This window comes from Harmonia axyridis, chromosome 5, assembly GCF_914767665.1.
Source record: "Harmonia axyridis chromosome 5, icHarAxyr1.1, whole genome shotgun sequence".
In the NCBI taxonomy this organism is placed as follows: Eukaryota; Metazoa; Arthropoda; class Insecta; order Coleoptera; family Coccinellidae; genus Harmonia; species Harmonia axyridis.
In genome coordinates, this window is record NC_059505.1 from 2,868,904 (window position 1) to 2,888,034 (window position 19,131).

The 19,131-nt window shown below is 34.2% G+C and overlaps 1 protein-coding gene across 4 annotated transcripts; it reads left to right on the plus strand.

Annotated features, from left to right (window-relative positions):
• The first annotated feature begins 1,613 nt into the window (after window positions 1-1,613).
• Window positions 1,614-17,462, plus strand: LOC123680390 (ras-related protein Rab-37-like). Of its 4 annotated transcripts, XM_045618273.1 has the most exons (7): window positions 1,614-1,850; window positions 6,930-7,163; window positions 7,767-7,877; window positions 13,054-13,162; window positions 14,660-14,770; window positions 15,145-15,286; window positions 16,535-17,462. In XM_045618273.1, the coding sequence occupies exons 2-7, from the start codon at window positions 6,966-6,968 to the stop codon at window positions 16,641-16,643; spliced, it is 780 nt and encodes a 259-aa protein (XP_045474229.1). In that variant the 5' UTR covers window positions 1,614-1,850; window positions 6,930-6,965; the 3' UTR covers window positions 16,644-17,462. The 4 variants fall into 4 exon arrangements, with proteins under 4 accessions (XP_045474229.1, XP_045474228.1, XP_045474231.1 ...); XM_045618272.1 differs by lacking the exon at window positions 1,614-1,850 and having other exon boundaries at window positions 6,785-7,163; XM_045618271.1 differs by lacking the exons at window positions 1,614-1,850; window positions 6,930-7,163; window positions 7,767-7,877 and adding exons at window positions 10,390-10,753; window positions 12,719-12,829.
• The last annotated feature ends 1,669 nt before the right edge of the window (window positions 17,463-19,131 follow it).

Here is a 19,131-nt window from a genome sequence, read left to right on the forward strand (position 1 = left end):
ATAAAGCCTCGAATTTCGAAAAAAAAACCGGCGGTAGCAAAGTTGTACTCTTATGTATGAAATATGAACTTAGAGATAGGTAGGTATGTAATATTGAAGTTTCTTTTCTAGAACTATCGAACGTTCATTAAAATTCGTGATCGAGAGTGCTGTGGAGAAATTAGAGTTGATTTTCTGTGAATACAAGTAGCTCTTAGCTTGTGCTATAGGATATATTTTTCAGATTCGAAGTATGTAAACAAATGTTAGTGATATGGTAAAGGGTGTTTTTTTAGAGCTATAGAACTTTAAATTGCAATAAAACAACGATGGATTATTCGACTGACATGAATTTTATTTATCCGCAAGATAATCTTGTGGCATTACATTTTAAATATGATTTCTGGCATATGACCGCCACGGCTGGCTCGGATGTAGTCCAATCTGGACGTCCAATTTTCGATGACTTTTTCCAACATTTGTGGCCGTATATCGGCAATAACACGGCGAATTTTGTCTTCCAAATGGTCAAGGGTTTGTGGCTTATCCGCATAGACCAATGACTTTACATAGCCTCACAGAAAGTAGTCCAGCGGTGTTAAATCACAAGATCTTGGAGGCCAATGCACAGGTCCAAATCGTGAAGTTAGGCGGTCACCAAACGTGTCTTTCAATAAATCGATTGTGGCACGAGCTGTGTGACATGTTGCGCCGTCTTGTTGGAACCACAGCTCCTGGACATCATGGTTGTTCATTTCAGGAAAGAAAATGTTAGTAATCATGGCTCTATACCGATCACCATTGACTGTAACGTTCTGGCCATCATCGTTTTTGAAGAAGTACGTACCAATGATTCCACCAGCCCATAAAGCGCACCGAACAGTCAGTTTTTCTGGATGTAACGGTGTTTCGACATACACTTGAGGATAAGTTTCACTCCAAATGCGGCAGTTTTGTTTGTTGACGTAGCCTTTCAACCAGAAGTGCGTTTCATCGCTAAACAAAATAAAATGGACGTAGTGCGCGATACGTATTCCGCACAGAACCATTATTTTCGAAATAAAATTGCACTACTTTCGGGCGTTGTTCTGGCGTGAGTCTATTCATGATGAATTGCCAAACCAAACTGAGAATAAATCACTTGACAGCTGTTAAATCGGTCGCCATCTTGAACAGTAATGCTAACTTAAAGTTATATACCTCGAAAAAGAACACCCGTTACAAGCTAAGTGCTACTTGTAATCAGAGAAAATCAACTCTAATTTCTCCTCAGCACTCTTGACCACGAATTTTAATGAACACTTGTTACATCCTGAAAACAGAGAAAAGAGAAGGTACCTAATTTATAGTTATGTGATCTCCAATTGTGCGATTTAATGAGTGAGCGCTCGAAAGCACTTGACTTCATATCTTCATGTCTCTTTTTTTCTACCGATTTCTGCGAAATATATTCACCCTCAAAAGTGACGAAACATTATACATAGACTTTAATGACATTCAGTTGAGAATTTGACCTACAAAGTTTCCCGCACCCGTATTCCAGAACATTGCACCTGCAACCAGAAACTTCGTCATTTCGTCTATGTGTGGGTGTAACAGGAGTAGAAGGATTCATTGATCCTTGCCGCAGTTGACCCCGAAAGAGGGAGAATGAGGACAACATGGCGCTCGTCTATATTTCGCATAAATTTCGCCCCATCTTGTACTACACGAAAATAATAAGGCGTCGAAGTGTTTTTTCACTTATTGACAGGCAAGATTGATACGAGGATGGTGAGCGCAAGTCTGTCATAAATTCATTTATCAAATTCAAGTGATTACATTGTGACATATGGAGGTTTGTGTTCGTTTTTAAATGGATTTCAAGGCAGGTGAGGAGTAAAAGTGGAATCGAGTTGTTATAAGATGAATTGAACGTATACAAAGGATAATTCACCGTTTTAACTTCTTTATGATCAACAAGTTTATCTATGCAGTCTTACTATTTGTTGCGAAATTGTTTAGAATCAACAATTTTTACAGTTCTGGTCGAGTCGTTCAAAATTTAATTAAATGTTACAAATTCGTTTTCTAGAAAATTTTCAAATTGGTTTTATATACAGAATGTCCCGAAACTATAGTACCAAATTGAAACAGAATTTTCGTCTTGAAAAATAAATAAGACCTTCCTAATATTTCTTTTCTCAAATATCGTTCTTGGCAGGGATACAGGGTGTTGAATAGGAAAAATTAAAAGTAATTTTAACTCATAACTCTCACAGTTTCCAAAATTTTTCAATTGAATTTGAAAGAATATTTGTGTTCGATAATTGATTCATTTCGAAAACTGAAAATTACATTTTCAGTTGCCACCAGTGGCGTACAAGAGAGGCATCATGGCCCATTTTCTTCCCTATTTTTACACCACTGGTGAAATTATAAAAATTATGCATTTTTCGTATTCAATTTGGAGTAAATAAGTAAACTAGTTTGATTCCAGAAAAACTGACCGTTTTCAAGATAATTGTGCTTTTATGAATATACATAGGCGTCTGAGTAAAAATTTATTCATTTGTTCCCCCATATTGTGACCACTAGCACACAAAGGCTTGAATAATGTCAAATTTATTCGGCAGAAATTATTTTTACAATCCCAATTACTGGTTAAACTAACAACTGAATATTCAAAAAAACAAAAATTACACTTTCAAATGCAGCTGATTTTGTTTTTCAAAATACCCATTTGAAGGGTTTCAATACCACCTCTGCAAAAAAACAGCTTTGGTGAAAAAATGTATATGAAAGTGTCTTTTTTTTGTTTGAATATCCAGTTGTTATTTGGAATAGTATTTGGTATTGTAAAAAATTTTCTGTCGAACATATTTTGCCTACAACTGCTATGAAAAGTACCGTATTTTTCATAGCTTACTCTTTCAGAACTATGTATTGCTCATACTGTGGGAAATATTATTTCTCACGGCACTTTGCCCATACCAGCTTCATAGCTAACTCAATTTTAAAACTATGTATTGCTCATACTGTGGGAAATATTATTTCTCACGGCACTTTGCCCACACCTCGCTTGGTAGACCAATGAAGTTGGGTTTTTGAGTCGTTTCTATGGAAACGCAATAAATTAGCACATACTGTCAACGAAGGCCATTTTGATTTGAATCAAGTCCATTACTTGAATTATTGAAATTTGTGCAGTTGTAGGAAAAGTATAGTGTGCAACATGTGGAGAAAGTCCTTTTCTCGCTCGTGTGTTTGCGGCACTCGCCTTTCAGGCTCGTGCCACAAACTTCCACACTCGCGAGAAAAGTTGGACTTTCCCCACTTGTTGCACAACATACTATTATGATTCTAGCAATGGCGTAGAAAATAGAGGAGAAAAAAAAGACTAAAATGCCCTTCTGGTACGCCACTGGCGGCAACTGAAAAATTATTCTCTTTAGAAATGAAGCTTCTATTGAACATAAACATTCTTTCAAATTTAATTGAAGAAAATTGGAAACTGTGGAAGTTATTAATAAAAATTACTTTTAATTTTTCATATTCAACGAACGACATTCGAGAAAAGAAATATTAAGAAAATTCTATTTAGTTTTCAATTTGGCACCATAGTTTCGGGACACTCTGTATTTCGAGACATCATTTTTTACGTTTTATATACACACCGGCAGAATCAAGGAAACGGACAAAATCTCAATGAAGTCTGAATTTTCTTCAGAACAATTTTGGCGACTTTATAATTATTTTTTCACATTGTAGCTTGATTCTTCGGGAACATAGGATTCGTCTTCTGTTACTTTGTTTTTTGTTATATACACTGTTGAACTAAAAAGTGGAAAAGCAAAGATTTATTCAAAACACTCAAAATTAAAATATGGAAATTTCTAAAAGGAGGAAATGTTCAGAAAAGATTAAACAAGATCTGAGTGTTCATAAACATTTCAGTCTTCACAGGGTTACTTTTCATTCTTTTTGTTCAACCCTGTGTATTAACAGAAAACGAAGTAACTGAGGACGGCAACTGAAAAGTTATGTTCCCGTTGTTCCAATGAAATATTCATTGGATAGAAAAACTTTTTTCATTAGATGTATAAAGTATTACTTTGAGAGGGATTACCACGTGACTTCCTGTGTATTAGTTCAACTTTGGTACCCTTTCATTTCCTCTCTGGCGCTTCTGAGATGACCAAACTCTGTACGGTGTATGAAACTTGTACGGTGTACGAAGTTATACATTCACTTCATCTCCTTTTCTTTCGAAGCGAAGAAGTAGAGGGCAGCACTGTACGACGGTCGCTTATTTTTTGACGAAATTATAGTTTTACATCTTTTGTAATGATTTTGGTGAGTTTTCTCACGAATATTTTTAAAATATATCATTGCTTCGCACAAAGTACATATCATCAATTTGATTGCGAAAAACGAAAAGTTAGCAAAATTATTTTTTCATTCTCAAATTGAAAATATTTACTTTCTTTGAAGTAGATAATTGTTTGAAGAAATTATGTGAAAACATCATGAAAATCGGTGATTTGTAAGAAGAAATATCTCTAATTTGACTGGGCAGCCACTTGGTGGTGTTCCCTCTGAACAACTTCATACAATTTCAATGAACACTAATACATTATTGATACAAAGTACCTTCAATCGAACGAATAATAAACTGAACATAGTAATAATAAACATTTCATTGGTTTAATTGAAGTTGTTCCTTGGTTGAAAACAATTTATCAATATGATGAACGACTTTGCATTATTGTAATAATGTTTCTCTAATTCTGTGGTTATTCCGTTCATTCTTCCACATCTTGTAGAACAAAATCGTGCGAGAATATATCAGAAACGCACAGTTTCCATGGTTATATTTTATTATTATATGTTGGTACTCCGAACTTTCCGCCACGGCTTTATCTGTCAATTCATCGTTCAAATTTGAAATTTGCCTTAAAGAAATCAGTTCTGCCAACCAACATTTTTCAATGCAAAAATCACTGAATGATATTTATGGAAATATTTCATTAATTTCAATGAAAATGCAATGAATTAGAGAAAATAATGTATAATACTTGTACAGAAGGCTCATTCTACCACTCGTTCATTCAAAAACTCGCCACTTCTTGGCTCGTTTTTGAATATTGAACTCGTGGAAGAATATCAATGCCTTCTGCACTTGTATTATAAATAACTATATTCTGTTCATCAGTTGAAAAATGCTAACTGAATTGATCAATACAATCCATTTTTTCATGGAATTTATGTACAGTTTTGGTTCGGTTTATCGGTTGAAATTAAATTTAAGAGCTTTGCGATTCAAAACATTAATTTCTCGTTCAGCAATGGTAACATATGAAGTGCCATAATATCTCCCAAAATTAAGATAATGCAATAAATATAAAAGAGAATGTTCAGAAAAGATTGGACAACATTTCTGTGTTCGTTTATAATCTTGACTGTCAATGAATCACTCCACAGGGTGTTCGGGATTAAACCTTACCTTTAATTTTTTTTTGTTCACCCCTGTATTTAACAAAAAATGAAGTAAGTAAGGTTCAAATACTGAAAGGTATAATAGATATAAATTATATAAAATACACTGTGTTTGTAAAGTATGGAACAAATTCATTTTAAGCTAAACAGACCATTTTAAAAAATTATCCGAAACACGTCGATTTTTGATTTTAATTTACCGTATTTTAAAATATTAATCTAATATACAGGGTGAATTACTTTCGAGTAATGACGTCATCGTCATGTTTTTTAAATGGAACACCCCCATTTTGTCTCAATTTTCCGATCACTCTAGCTGAGCTGATTTAAAAAATGTATCACATGTTGATTCCAATTGGTACAGGGTGGACAAAAATACAATAGTTTTGTGTGTGTTCATAAAGTAACGCGTAACATTCTTTATTGGTTAAATTGATAATATTATCGAAAATACTTATTGTCTAGCGGCAATTGGTTTGAATGTAACACCCTGTAGTTTGTTACATTCATTACATGTGTTTAAATTGATAAGAAATAATTTCTTTCATATTCTGTCTGCTAGACCACAAGTACCAAACATGTTTGGAAACAGCTCATTTTTATTAATCTTAAAATGTAAAAAACAACAGGGTGTTACATTCAAACCAATTGCCTCTAGACAATAAGTATTTTTGAAAATATTGTTAATTTAACTGATAAAGAATGTTACGCGTTACTTTATGAGCACACACAAAACTATTGTATTTTTGTCCACCCTGTACCAATTGGAATCAACATGTGATACATAATTGGAATCAGCTCAGCTAGAGTAATCGGAAAATTGAGACAAAATGGGGGTGTTCCATTTAAAAAAAATGACGGTGACGTCATTACTCGAAAGTAATTCACCCTGTATATTAGATTATAATTTAAAATACGGTAAATTAAAATAAAAAATCGACGTGTTTCAGGATTATTCCTTAAAATGGTCTGTTTAGCTTAAAATGAATTTTTTTCATACTTTACGGGCACAGTGTATAAGTATCTGAACAGTTATGTTCTCAACGAATCAAGCCACAATAAAAAAAAAATAATTGTTAAAATCGGACAAAGGGTTCAAGAGAAAATAAGCTACAATCTTCGTTGAGGTTTTGCCCGTTTCCCTAATTTTGCCAATTTGTATATTTATGAGAATTCCAGTGAAACAACGATACTACAGCTCGTTTTTACACACACATGTCCTTGCTTCTATCGTTTCAATTTCGAATTTCTCACAGCCTACTCGAGTACCTATTACCGACTAGTATATTGTGCGGTAAATATATCGTATTTCGAAACAAGGTATATCTTATATTCTTCCGCATTTTGAACCACATTCGTTATCGAATTAATATACCTTCTGTTCTCTGCCACGATAAGTACGTTCGAAGCTTCGATATTGCTCTATCGATTGAATTAACAGCAACAAGTCTCAATGGTGTTTTTATTGGCAGTAAATTTTCGCAAAACTGAGTTTGGTATAAGTGGAAATGGCTGCAACTGAGGACTCGATGGATGATGATGTTTTTGAAACTGAAAACGATGCGAGGGATAAGTTACGAGCTGATGATAGGAGACTGCCCAAGACACCATCCCCGACGGGGTATAGGGGGTACAAACCACCACCGGAAGTGATTAAGTTGGCGCAGAATGATATCTTCGAGGACAATGAGCAGATGACGCACAAGGTAATCTTCGTTTTTATTTTCTTATATTATTTTTTGGTTTTTATGGAAAGGGTTATCCATGTCGTGGTTCCGAAAGTAAACGTGAATAAAGCACACTTTTATTTAGAATATCGATCAAAATTTTATTGTAATATAAGGCTTGGATCTTGCCTTTACAAAAAAAAAATACAGAGTATATGCCGTGAGAGAGGCCCAAATGTTGTGCGCGTCGAGGAATGGAGGAATTTGAATATTCTTCGACACTTTCGCTTACAGCAGCAATATTTTCAACCGAGATGCATTTCTCTGATGTATTGATCTTTGAACATCAGTAGCAGATCCAGTTTCTTCAACTAAACATATGACGCTTCGGACGACAGTTCTGTTTGATACATGTCAATAAAACAGGACTGTGTAATCTGGACCACGACATGGATACCCCAGTAATATCTATCGTTGATTGTATTCATTGGAGAAGTTAATTATTTTGGAAGGGATTTATTTTGAAGGCGGTACATTATATTCAGATTATTAACACTTAAATATTTAGTATTTAATTAACCAAAGACCACTACAGAAATGCGAAAAAATATTTAAAATTAAATATTTTCTGAATTTTTTTAGACCATTCTGCTAGGAGATAGTGGAGTTGGAAAAACATCACTTCTTGTGAAATTTGATACCGGAAAATTTCAGGCAGGCAGTTTTTCAGCAACAGTTGGTATTGGATTCACTGTAAGTAGGTAATTATTCGTACAGTTTTAATGTTTATTGTAGTTTAATATGTTGTTAAACATTTGTCTAGTATCGAAAATGGGTATCTTATTATTTTTCAAAATACACTGCGCAAAAAAATTAACGCACATTATGGAAATCTCAAATTTATTCTACAACTGAAGGTGTTCTCAATGATAATTATTTTTATCAGAATTATGCATGCATATGTTATCCAGGGTGGACATACACAAGAATTGCAGAAAGGTTTGAAGTTTCCCATATAAGTGTGTCCAGAATGTTGCAGCGATTCAGGGAGACAGGTATGAATGTCCGAAGACCAGGATAGGGTAGACCACGGGTAACAACTGCCATTCAAGAACGTTACTTGAGAGTTTCTTCGTTGAGACAACGGGTTGCAACCGCTCGCCTCTTTCAAAATCAGCTTGAGCAAACTCATGGGGTGCAAATTAGCACTCGGACAATAAGAAATCGCCTCAGAGAATATGATTTAAGGCCTCGTTTCGCGGAAAGAAGCCCAGCTCTTACCCCAGCCCTTCGAAAGGCGCGTTTGGATTTTGCGAGAGAGCATATCCATTGGCAAGAGGCTGATTGGGAAAGAGTCCTCTTCATAGATGAGTCTAGATTCTGCCTCTACCATTGTGATCGATGTTCCCTTGTATACAGACGTCCACATGAAAGATATGCTCAGTGCAATTTCCTGAATACTACTGGTTTCGGGGGAGGATCGATTATGGTATGGGGTGGAATATCTTTGACTGCCCGCACAGACCTAGTGGTCGTTGATAATGGAGCTATGAATTCTGATAGGTATATAAGGAACATTCTTGAAGAGCATGTAGTGCCATTTGACCCATACATTGGTGAAAATTTAATTTTTATGGACGATAATGCCAGACCCCATCGTTCGCGCATCGTTCAGGAGTACCTTGAAGAGGTTGAAGTCTCTCGAATGGAATGGCCAGCAAGAAGTCCAGATCTCAATCTGATTGAGCAGGTTTGAGACAACCTCAATGGAAGGCTGAGAAGTTCAGAAAATCATCCAGCTACATTTAATGACTTAGGAATCCAATTCAGAGAAATATGGTAAGTATTAGATCAGAACATTTTAAGATCACTCATTTTGAGTATGAATCGTCGTTGCCGAGCTGTAATTAACGCAAGGGGTGGAAATACCAAGTATTAAATCACTTATCAGCATTCCAGTATTTTGAAAATTGTTTATTTCTCTTCTTTCACATAAGATTCGGTGAAATCCTGAATTTTTCTTCCATTTAATGTGTGTTGTTTCGTTCAAAACCTTCCCGAGAGAACATAAAAAATAAGTTATAAAGTCAATGTAGAGTTAACTTTCATTAAAATTGAGTTTTTCAGAATGTTCGTTAATTTTTTTGCGCAGTGTATAAACTGCGTTCGATAATAAGTTAACTGATTTCCAAAAAAAAAGAAATAGTAATATACATAAGTACCAAGCGATTTCTGAACGAAAAAGTGTGAATGAACATATGTTTTCTTGTGCAACGCCCTGTTTTTTCATTGAATTATAAGATTGCATGGAAAAATTGGATCCAAGTTTATTCAAATTTTAATATGCTTAAAATTTACCGTTTTTAAGACCTTTCGTTTGTTTTTTTCGAATAGAAGGGTTTTTGGAAAATCTAATAACTCCGAGATGAATTAATTTATTTGAATAAGATTTCGAAAGTGAATCCTAGAAGAATGTAAGGTAGGTAAGTACTTGCTTACCTTAATGAATTCATTCATTTTGAAGTGATGAAAATCCAAATATCTGAAGAACCGTCAGTTTTAAGCATGTGAAACTTTGAAATAACTTGGTTTCATTTATTCTATGCAATTTGAAAATTCAATAAAAAACAGTGTGTTCTATTATAAATAAAAAGGTTTTTTCATTCACACTTCTTAGGTATACTCTGTTTATTTACAAACAATTTGGGAATGTAGTTCCAATGGAGGCTGGACCCTATTGATACTAATTTCAGCGCTTAACCGTAATAGAGCGTTGCGTCAATAGTGGAACACCCTGTATATTCAGAAAGTCGTAACTCTGAAACTATAAGTAGGTATTTTGGGGCAAGAAGTATCAGTATCAGCGTACCAATACATACTTTCAATATCATGATTGGTGAATTTTCAAGCAATTATTCTTTTTAGTTTTCGTGATTTTAATCATTAGAATTCACGGATGGTATTCTCGAGATGAGATGATCAATGCGGTAAAACCATTTTTTTTCTGTACCAATCTGTACCTATTCCAAAACGTAGAGTGGAGAAATTTCAGGGGAGATTACATTATTTTCTCGAAAATTTTCTCATTGGAAATAATAACCCAATAAACACATACTTGAAACTCCACCTCACGTCGATATGCCACCATCAAATTGTGCATCTATACAAGGCCGAACTCATTAACCTTGCATCGATATCGAGTCCAAAACCTTAAATTTGGAATTTCATTTAATGTGTAGTAAAAAACGTATAGCACATAAAAACAGCTTCGAATCCGTAGAGTAGGAATTTTCAACGAATGACTTTACCTTCAGCCTTATCACATTTGCGGTGGGTTCCTTCGATAAAGAATCGACGGAAAAATAACATCATGCAATAGTTTATTTACAAATTGGAGCAGTAAAGTCGCCATGTTCGATTTAAACGGTGAATTGAGAGTTATCAAGGTGAAAAAATCGCACTCTTTGTCTGATAATGATGATAGGTACGATAGTACGAGAAGCGTTGAAAGCAGGGAAACCAAAAGTTTGGATTTCGATGTGCATTACAACTATGAGCTCTGGGATCCTTATAACATGAGGAAGCAATGGTTTGCGAATTCTGATTATGATTATGATTTTTTTTCGAAGGTGAGTTGAGCTGTTTCATGAGAATAAAAAATAATAATCAAAAAATTGACAACTTTGTATCTATTGCTTCACAATAATATATTATCTTTATGATATATTTGGTTTATTTTTGTCTTGAAATATAATTCCAATTCTAAAATTGACAAAATTAATAACCAACCAAAAGAAAATTTATAATAAATAAAACTGTACAAATTGAGTGAACGGTTAACAAATTGAATAACTAAATTAACATAAACATAAAATTAATGTACTTCTTTCTTTATGTTAATTTAGTTCTTGAATTTGTTAACAGTTCACTCAATTTGTACAGTTTTAGTTATTTTGAATTTTCTTTTGGTTGGTTATTAATTTTGTCATTTTTAATATTTGAATTATATTTCAAGACAAAAAAAACAATATATCATAAAGATATATTATTGTGAAGGAATAGACACAAATTTGTCAATTTTTTAAAATTCCTATTGAATACCCTTCATAAGACTCATTAAACTTTTATTATGAAGAATAATGATTGAAAATTCAGCGCATTGATTTCACAATTCATTATTATGATTGTGAGCTACTATCAATTGTTCTAAATTTGTTTGTTCCTATCCTTCTTTATAAAAGTTGGCACAACGGTCGTGTATACTCACGCGGAGTTGTATTGTCATCTTTCATTTAGTTTATTCGAAATTGCTCATATTCTCAGTTCACCACAACAATGTTTTGTGGTTTTTGTAATGGATTTTCCACCACTTTAATATATTATCTTATAACGTCACCATTATCAAGCTATTAGTGATTATAAATTGAAAAAAAAAGTGTCGAATGAACACCGTACTTCTCTGATATAGCTTCTACCCTTTTCAAAACTGAAATCATTCTGTATATACGACAGCAGCCCCATGGATAACACGCATCTGATCAAAATACGAAAATTTTATAATGAAAGAATCGAGAAAAGCCTCGATTTTTCAGCATTCGTTACTCACGCGCCTTTTGGAGACCACGAAACTATTGTTTGTATTATTTGAGATGTGATTTATTGTTATAAAGAGGGTTTTCCAATAAAAAGTTTCATTTTGATATTGAAAAAATTAGTATATTTCATTGTAAAGAGAAAGGTATGCCATTAACGATGAAAAATGATATCAGCCAAATGATCTATTCGTATGTTATGCTTGCAGCACTATATCCTTTTCATGAAATTTTCCATGACCAATCCGCACATTTGAGGCTCTATGTCTTCGATAACTTTACGAATTCTATCTTTAAGGTCTTGAATCATTTGTGGAACATTTGCATACACTTTATTTTTCACGTGGCCCCAAAGAAAAAAGTCTAAAGGTATTTAATCACAAGATCTCGGAGGTCAATTGGGATCTTCAAGAAATAACATGGCCAGGAAACTTTTCTTATAAAATTTCCATTGTTTGCTTGCTTAAAAAGCCTTAAGACTTAAAACTTTATGCAAAATACTGTAATGTCATTTTGTGGAATGCCTAATTCTCAAGATCGACGAGGAATCGACAAACCTGGGTTTTCGTCAACACTACGGGTTACAGCAGTTGTTCTCAGTTGTTCTTGAGCGACGCATACGGTTTCGCTTCTTCACATCACTAACTTGTCCCAAGAGTTCAAATGTTTCACTAGTTTCACTACTGACAGCGAATAAAGTACTTCACGACGAACCAAGATTGTTTCAGTTTTGCGAACTGAATTTTAACAATTGAAATGCGTTGTTGAAGCTTGTATCGTTCCATTTTGAGTAATGGCATAGTTTTCACTTGTCAAGTAAGAAGACAGTTCCAAATGTGACAGCTGCCCAGATAGCGAGCTATTCAAAATGAAACCTCTTATTGGAAAACTCTCTTTTTCTTCAATTATTTATTGTTTTGGTAAAACGATAGACATGAAATTTTGATTTTCGTTTGAAAATTGATAAATTTGTTGATTCATGCATAAATTTTTAATGACTAGATAATGCTATTAGGGGATTCAGGCGTAGGGAAAACATGTTTATTGACCCAATTCAGAGATGGACATTTTTTGTGTGGAAACTATATAGCTACAATTGGAGTCGATTTTAGGGTGAGTATTTTTAGTTGAATTTGATGTTATACATATGAACTCATTTAGTCGAGTTGTATTGCAATTTAGGTACCATTTTCGATGCTAGACAACAAATTGTTCTTGTGATAATCATAAATTCTAATTGGTGATTCATATCTAACATTGAATTGAATGAAGAAATTATAGGAAATATTTCAACTTCTACTATGGTTTCTTATTTTAATGTCGATTTTTCCCTTCAGAATAAGATTGTTGCAGTCGATAAAACAAGAATTAAGTTGCAAATATGGGACACAGCTGGACAGGAGAGGTTTAGAAGTATAACACATGCTTATTATCGTGATGCACACGGTAAGTATCACAAAAAAAATTTTGAAAAACTGACTTGGAGGAGTTTTCGAGCGCTCGTTCATTCATGCGCCAATTGTGCCCTTAGAGTCCGTAGAACTGTATCTATCACCTTCATATAGAGATATAAAGGGTGTTTTTTAGAGCTATAGAACTTTAATTTCCAATAAAACAACGATGGATAATTCGATTGACATGAATTTTATTTATCCGCAAGATAATCTTGTGGCATTACATTTGGAATATGATTTCTGGCATATGACCGCCACGGCTGGCTCGGATGTAGTCCAATCTGGACGTCCAATTTTCGATGACTTTTTCCAACATTTGTGGCCGTATATCGGCAATAACACGGCGAATGTTGTCTTCCAAATGGTCAAGGGTTTGTGGCTTATCCGCATAGACCAATGACTTTACATAACCCCACAGAAAGTGGTCTAGCGGTGTTGAATCACAAGAGCTTGGAGGCCAATTCACAGGTCCAAAACGTGAAATTAGGCGGTCACCAAATGTGTCTTTCAATAAATCGATTGTGGCACGAGCTGTGTGACATGTTGCGCCGTCTTGTTGGAACCACAGCTGCTGGACATCATGGTTGTTCAGTTCAGGAATGAAAAAGTTAGTAATCATGGCTCTATACCGATCACCATTGACTGTAACATTCTGGCCATCATCGTTTTTGAAGAAGTACGGACCAATGATTCCACCAGCCCATAAAGCGCACCAAACAGTCAGTTTTTCTGGATGTAACGGTGTTTCGACATACACTCGAGGATTAGCTTCACTCCAAATGCGGCAGTTTTGTTTGATGACGTAGCCATTCAATCAGAAGTGCGCTTTATCGCTGAACAAAATAAAATGAACGTAGTGCGCGATTCGTATTCCACACACAACCATTATTTTCGAAATAAAATTGCACTATTTGCAAGCGTTGTTCAGGCGTGAGTCTATTCATGATGAATTGCCAAACCAAACTGAGAATAAATCACTTGACAGCTGTTCAATCGGTTGCCATATTGAACGGTAATGCCAACTTAAAGTTATATACCTCGAAAAAAAGACCCGTTACAAGTAGTCATCCAACGTTTTTTTCTCTTTTGTGAAATACATAGTCATTTTATCCCTCTTCCAATGAGGGTAATAGGGAATTCTGTTCATATGGGTTGGGCTGTCATTTGTTATTTATTATACAGGCGGATTAGTAAAGTCGGTATGGAGATTTTTATAGCAGGGAATGTTGATAAACGCAGCGGAGCGGAACAACCTTATGTTGTGCTTAAGAATCAAGGAAGAAATATGAAAAGAGAGCCAGCAAACTAGGCAGAATTGCCGCCCCTCAAATAGAGGCGCCTGAAACGGTCACTGTTTCACCCCTAACGCTGGCCCTTCTGATCGAAGTACATATATTAATCTTCCAATTTGAAAATTTAACTAGGAAATATTTAAGTTGCTTTTTCGAACATTTCCACTGAACCGAATAAAATTGTACTTTACTTTCAGCTCTTCTGCTTCTCTATGATGTCACGAACAAAACAAGTTTTGATAATATAAGGGCATGGCTAGGAGAAATCAGAGAGTATGCCCAAGATGATGTTGTTATTATGTTACTTGGTGAGTAGAATGTACAGGGTGTCCCAAATGCAATGTTCACTGAAAGCACTTAGAGAAAAAATCTTCAAGGACACTGTCATTTTTCAGAAACGCCCTGTATCTCGAGAACGAAACAAGATATTTTCGATCTGACTTCTGTTATCTTATTATTTCGAAAAAATATATTGGTTCCTTGAAGATTTTTTCCTCAAGTCTTGTAGTTCTCGAGATGCCCTCAGTGACCATCGAATTTGGGACACACTGTACAAAATTCAGTCGATTCTGATTTTCGTCAATTCATAATTCGTATTTTCTCATATAGAAAGATAAATATTGAAATCTTTTTTCAAATTTTAATTACAAATTTAAATACTATTATAATTTTTTTTGAAAAGGCAATAAAGCTGACTGCGGACCACAGAGAGCCATAAGAAGAGAAGATGGAGAGAGACTTGCCAGAGAATACAACGTATCCTTTATGGAAACGTCAGCCAAAAGTGGACAAAACGTCGATCTTGCCTTTTTAGCTGTTGCGAGGTAAAAAATGTTCAAATCGATTCACTGTGTATTGTATCTAACATGGGGGTTTTTAATATTCAGCGATGTAGTAATCTATTCTGCTCTTCAAGAGTTAAGGAACTCTGAATTTACAACACACGTATGTACCTTATGTTCTGAAATGTGTGTATGTAACTAATTACATAAAAACACAGAGGCAATTTTTGTGGTTTTTCTTACTTTACTATGCTACTATTAACAATTATTTCAAAAGAGTAAATATATTTGTTCTTGAGTTCCCTAACTTTTGAAGAGCAGTATATTTATCTGGTATATCGATCAATTAGTTTCGATAGTTCAAGGGAAATCCAGTTCTAAAAAGTGTTAATTCTGTTTCATTTGATGGCCTAACCAACATGTCAACCATTTTTTTTATGGTTTTGTTGACTAGATCAATATGGTATCTTGGTTAAAGTTCGAAAATTTTCTTTTATGTTATATTGTCACTGAAATATAAGGTTTTTACGATTCTTTTCAATTGGTCTGAAAAAGCGACCAACAAGAAATTCTGCATGAAATTTTGCTTCTAAATGTCATTTCGATCGAATTGATAGTTCTGAAATTGTCAACAAAGAAAAATTTTTCTTCATTTTTGTAGTTAATTTTAACAATGAAGCGTGTATTGTTCCATTTTTAGTGAATGCGTGGATTATTCACTTTTTCAAAAGATGACATCGTCAGAAGTGAGCCCAGATATAGAGGGCTATTCAAAATAAAACCTGAAAATCCCTATAGCAAACAACTGATGAAAATGTTGTTGCATGTTTCAATCTATTGAAAGATCAGAATAAAATACAGAAAAAAGTCATAGGAATCTTTTTTATTGGTGAAAAACGCCCACAAAATGCCTTTTTTGCAATTCTCCAGCTGTCTAAATTATTTTTTTCATTTTTGGAATGTGTACTTTCCAAGGAAAGACCTAAGAGCTTTTATTTACACGTAAGATCCCCTCTTATTTCCAACAAGGATTCACTCCCTAATAAATTCCTCACTCATTTGGTGGTAACACCCTGTATGATACATTCTTCCTATGATAATCGGAAATTTTAATTACTTATTGTGATTCAACCTATCTTCTAATTAAAATATTCTCATATTCAAAATAGGAAAATTTTCTTGTAACTTTGAATGAATCTAAAAGATTTTTGTTTTGAGGATATTTCTGTAACCCAACTTATTTTCTCCTTGATTGTAAAATGAAATAATTTAATTAACTTTTTTCTCTAGAGAACTGAAATGCCGCCAAACAGGAGAAAGTGACCAAAATAAATTTAACGTTCAAGATGTACCTAAGGAAAACTCTCAGAAATCTCAGTGCCCACCATGCAGCAGTTAATTCACTCTACATACTCGTAGATTCATTTGATCGATAACGAGTATCAAACTGATAAATAATAATCTGAATACAATAATATAAAAAACACCAATCTTATTTGAAGCGATTTACTGCATTCTTTCAATGGATACAGATCTAATTTTATAAGAGATATTGAATGTGTATTCTAACTTCTGAGGGAATAATTTTCGAATTTTTTGTTTTTTTAGAAAACAAGGAAATATTTCGAAATAGATATTTGATTGTGTATTAATTTTTTATCATCTTACTTATTTCTCTGATACTCTTAGTTAAGTTGGCAAAGCAGCTTTTGTGAATACCAAAAGTTATCAGATAGTCTGATGATTAGGAAAATAATTTACCTACTGTTAAGACTGTATAACATTTTTAGATAATATTTTATTCATGCCCAGCGTACCTATGTAATGTTAGGAGATGATAATCATTCAAATACTTCGAACATATTAACAAGGGATATTTCATATCGAAAAGTAGCTTTCACTATCGATTACAGAAAAATTTGAACAATTACATATCTCATATAGAGAATTAATCATTATTTATAGAAAAGCTTATGAATGTGCTGTTCTGTCTCCAAAACACATGTGTATATCTATTTTTGTAAACGATATTTTACATTTGAATTCTCAATATCAATGATTTGATTGAATAATTTATTAATCAACTATCTCTAAAAATAACATATCTAAGAAATATTTGCGATATTTCAATGTATCTACTTAATCTATTTAATTTGGAATTTTTGTAGTTGAATTTCAGTTCATGGAAGTTGCATTTCGATAAATTGATTTCAAATTACTTTTCGTTTCATTTCACACCAGAATAATCACAATATGGTAAGTATAAAACAACCCTTAATTGATGCTAACGTTGAGCATAGGGTATTTGAAATGTAAAGAATAAGATCAATCAGTAGAACAGTAAAACAGTATTTCAATAATTGTGGAGAGTTTTGCTCAAATAAGCCCTTCAGACAACTAGCCCTACGAGGTTGTGTTAGTATATGCGTAAAATTAGTATCCAGGGATTTGAAAAAGAAGAAAGACCAAATAATTTGAGAATAAAGCTCTAATGGAATCTTATCTATTGTGTCGAAAATTTTAGCGCTTAACCTGACAGTGCCAGGGGTCAATGGTGGAACACCCTGTAAAGCTTTGGCCGTCCATGAATAGTGCTTCAATATATTTCATACTACGCGTCTCTATTTCTAAGTTTTAGGCCAATTGAAAAGTCCTCGGTCTGATGCACAGATGACGGTGCTAGTATTGAATCCATATGATTTTCAGTTAGTACCAATCTTCAAACGATACGTGTCAAAATTTCACAGCAGTCCGACCATTAGTTTGCGAGATATTGCGTTGTGAGTGTAGCTACTTTTGTTATTTGAAAAAGATGGAAACAACATAATTTCGTGTGCCCATAAAATATTGATTTTTGAAGGGAAAAATACAGTTGAAGCAAAATCTTGGCTTGATGAAGAGTTTCTGGCGTCTGCACCAGGAAAATCAACCATCATTGATTGGTATGCTAAGTTTGAACGTAGTGAAATGAGCACCGAAGACGGCGAACGCAGTGGCCACCCAAAAGAGGCTATTCTCAACGAAAAAATCAAAAAAGTTCACAAAATAATTTTGAATGACCGTAAAGTGAAGTTGATCGAGATAGCAGACATTGTGAAGATATCATCTGAACGTGTACATGATATCATTCACGAATATTTGTTCATGAGAAAGCTGTGTGCAAAATGGGAGCCGCGCGAACTCACAATCGATCAAAAGCAACAACGTATTAATGATTCTGAGCAGTGTTTGAAGCTGTTTAAGTTCAATAAACCTGAATTTTTGTGTCGATATGTGACAATGGACTCTGTAGTCCAATCAACAGTCAGCTGGGTGGACTGCACACGATGAACCCAATCCAAAGCGAGAAAAAAAACAACAGTCAGCTGGCAAGGCTATGGCCTCGGTATTCTGGGATGCGCAAAGATAATATTCATTGATTACCTCCAAAAGGCTCATTATTATATAGCGTTATTGGATCGTTTAAAGGATGAAATCGTTAAAAAACAGCCCTATTTGAAGAAAAAAAGTGCTGTTTCATCAAGACAATGCGCCGTGTCACAAATCAATGGAAACAATGGCAAAATTGAATGAATTTGGCTTCAAATTGCTTCTGCATCCACAGTATTCACCGGATCTGGCCCTCGGCGAAAGACAAATCGTACTACAAAAATGGTATCGAAAAGTTGGAAGATCGCTATAATCGCTGTATCGCCCTCGAAGGCAACTATGTTGAATAATAAAATCGAATTTTGCCAAAAAAATGTGTTTTACTATGGTTGACCGGGGACTTTTCAATTGGCCTGTTACGGCAGCCTGACAACAGACCCCAATTTTACTTCTTGAAAATATTTAAACTTGATGAAATCAAAACAGTTAGTATGTTTCTAAGCTACATATTGCCCCTA

Excerpts from the sequence above, each read along its gene's own strand:
- LOC123680390 (XM_045618271.1), top strand. The coding sequence starts at position 10,535 with ATGTTCGATTTAAACGGTGAATTGAGAGTTATCAAGGTGAAAAAATCG. Across the intron at positions 12,830-13,053 it reads CAATTGGAGTCGATTTTAGG|AATAAGATTGTTGCAGTCGA; the intron begins GTGAGTATTTTT and ends TTTTCCCTTCAG. Across the intron at positions 15,287-16,534 it reads GCCTTTTTAGCTGTTGCGAG|AGAACTGAAATGCCGCCAAA; the intron begins GTAAAAAATGTT and ends TTTTTTCTCTAG.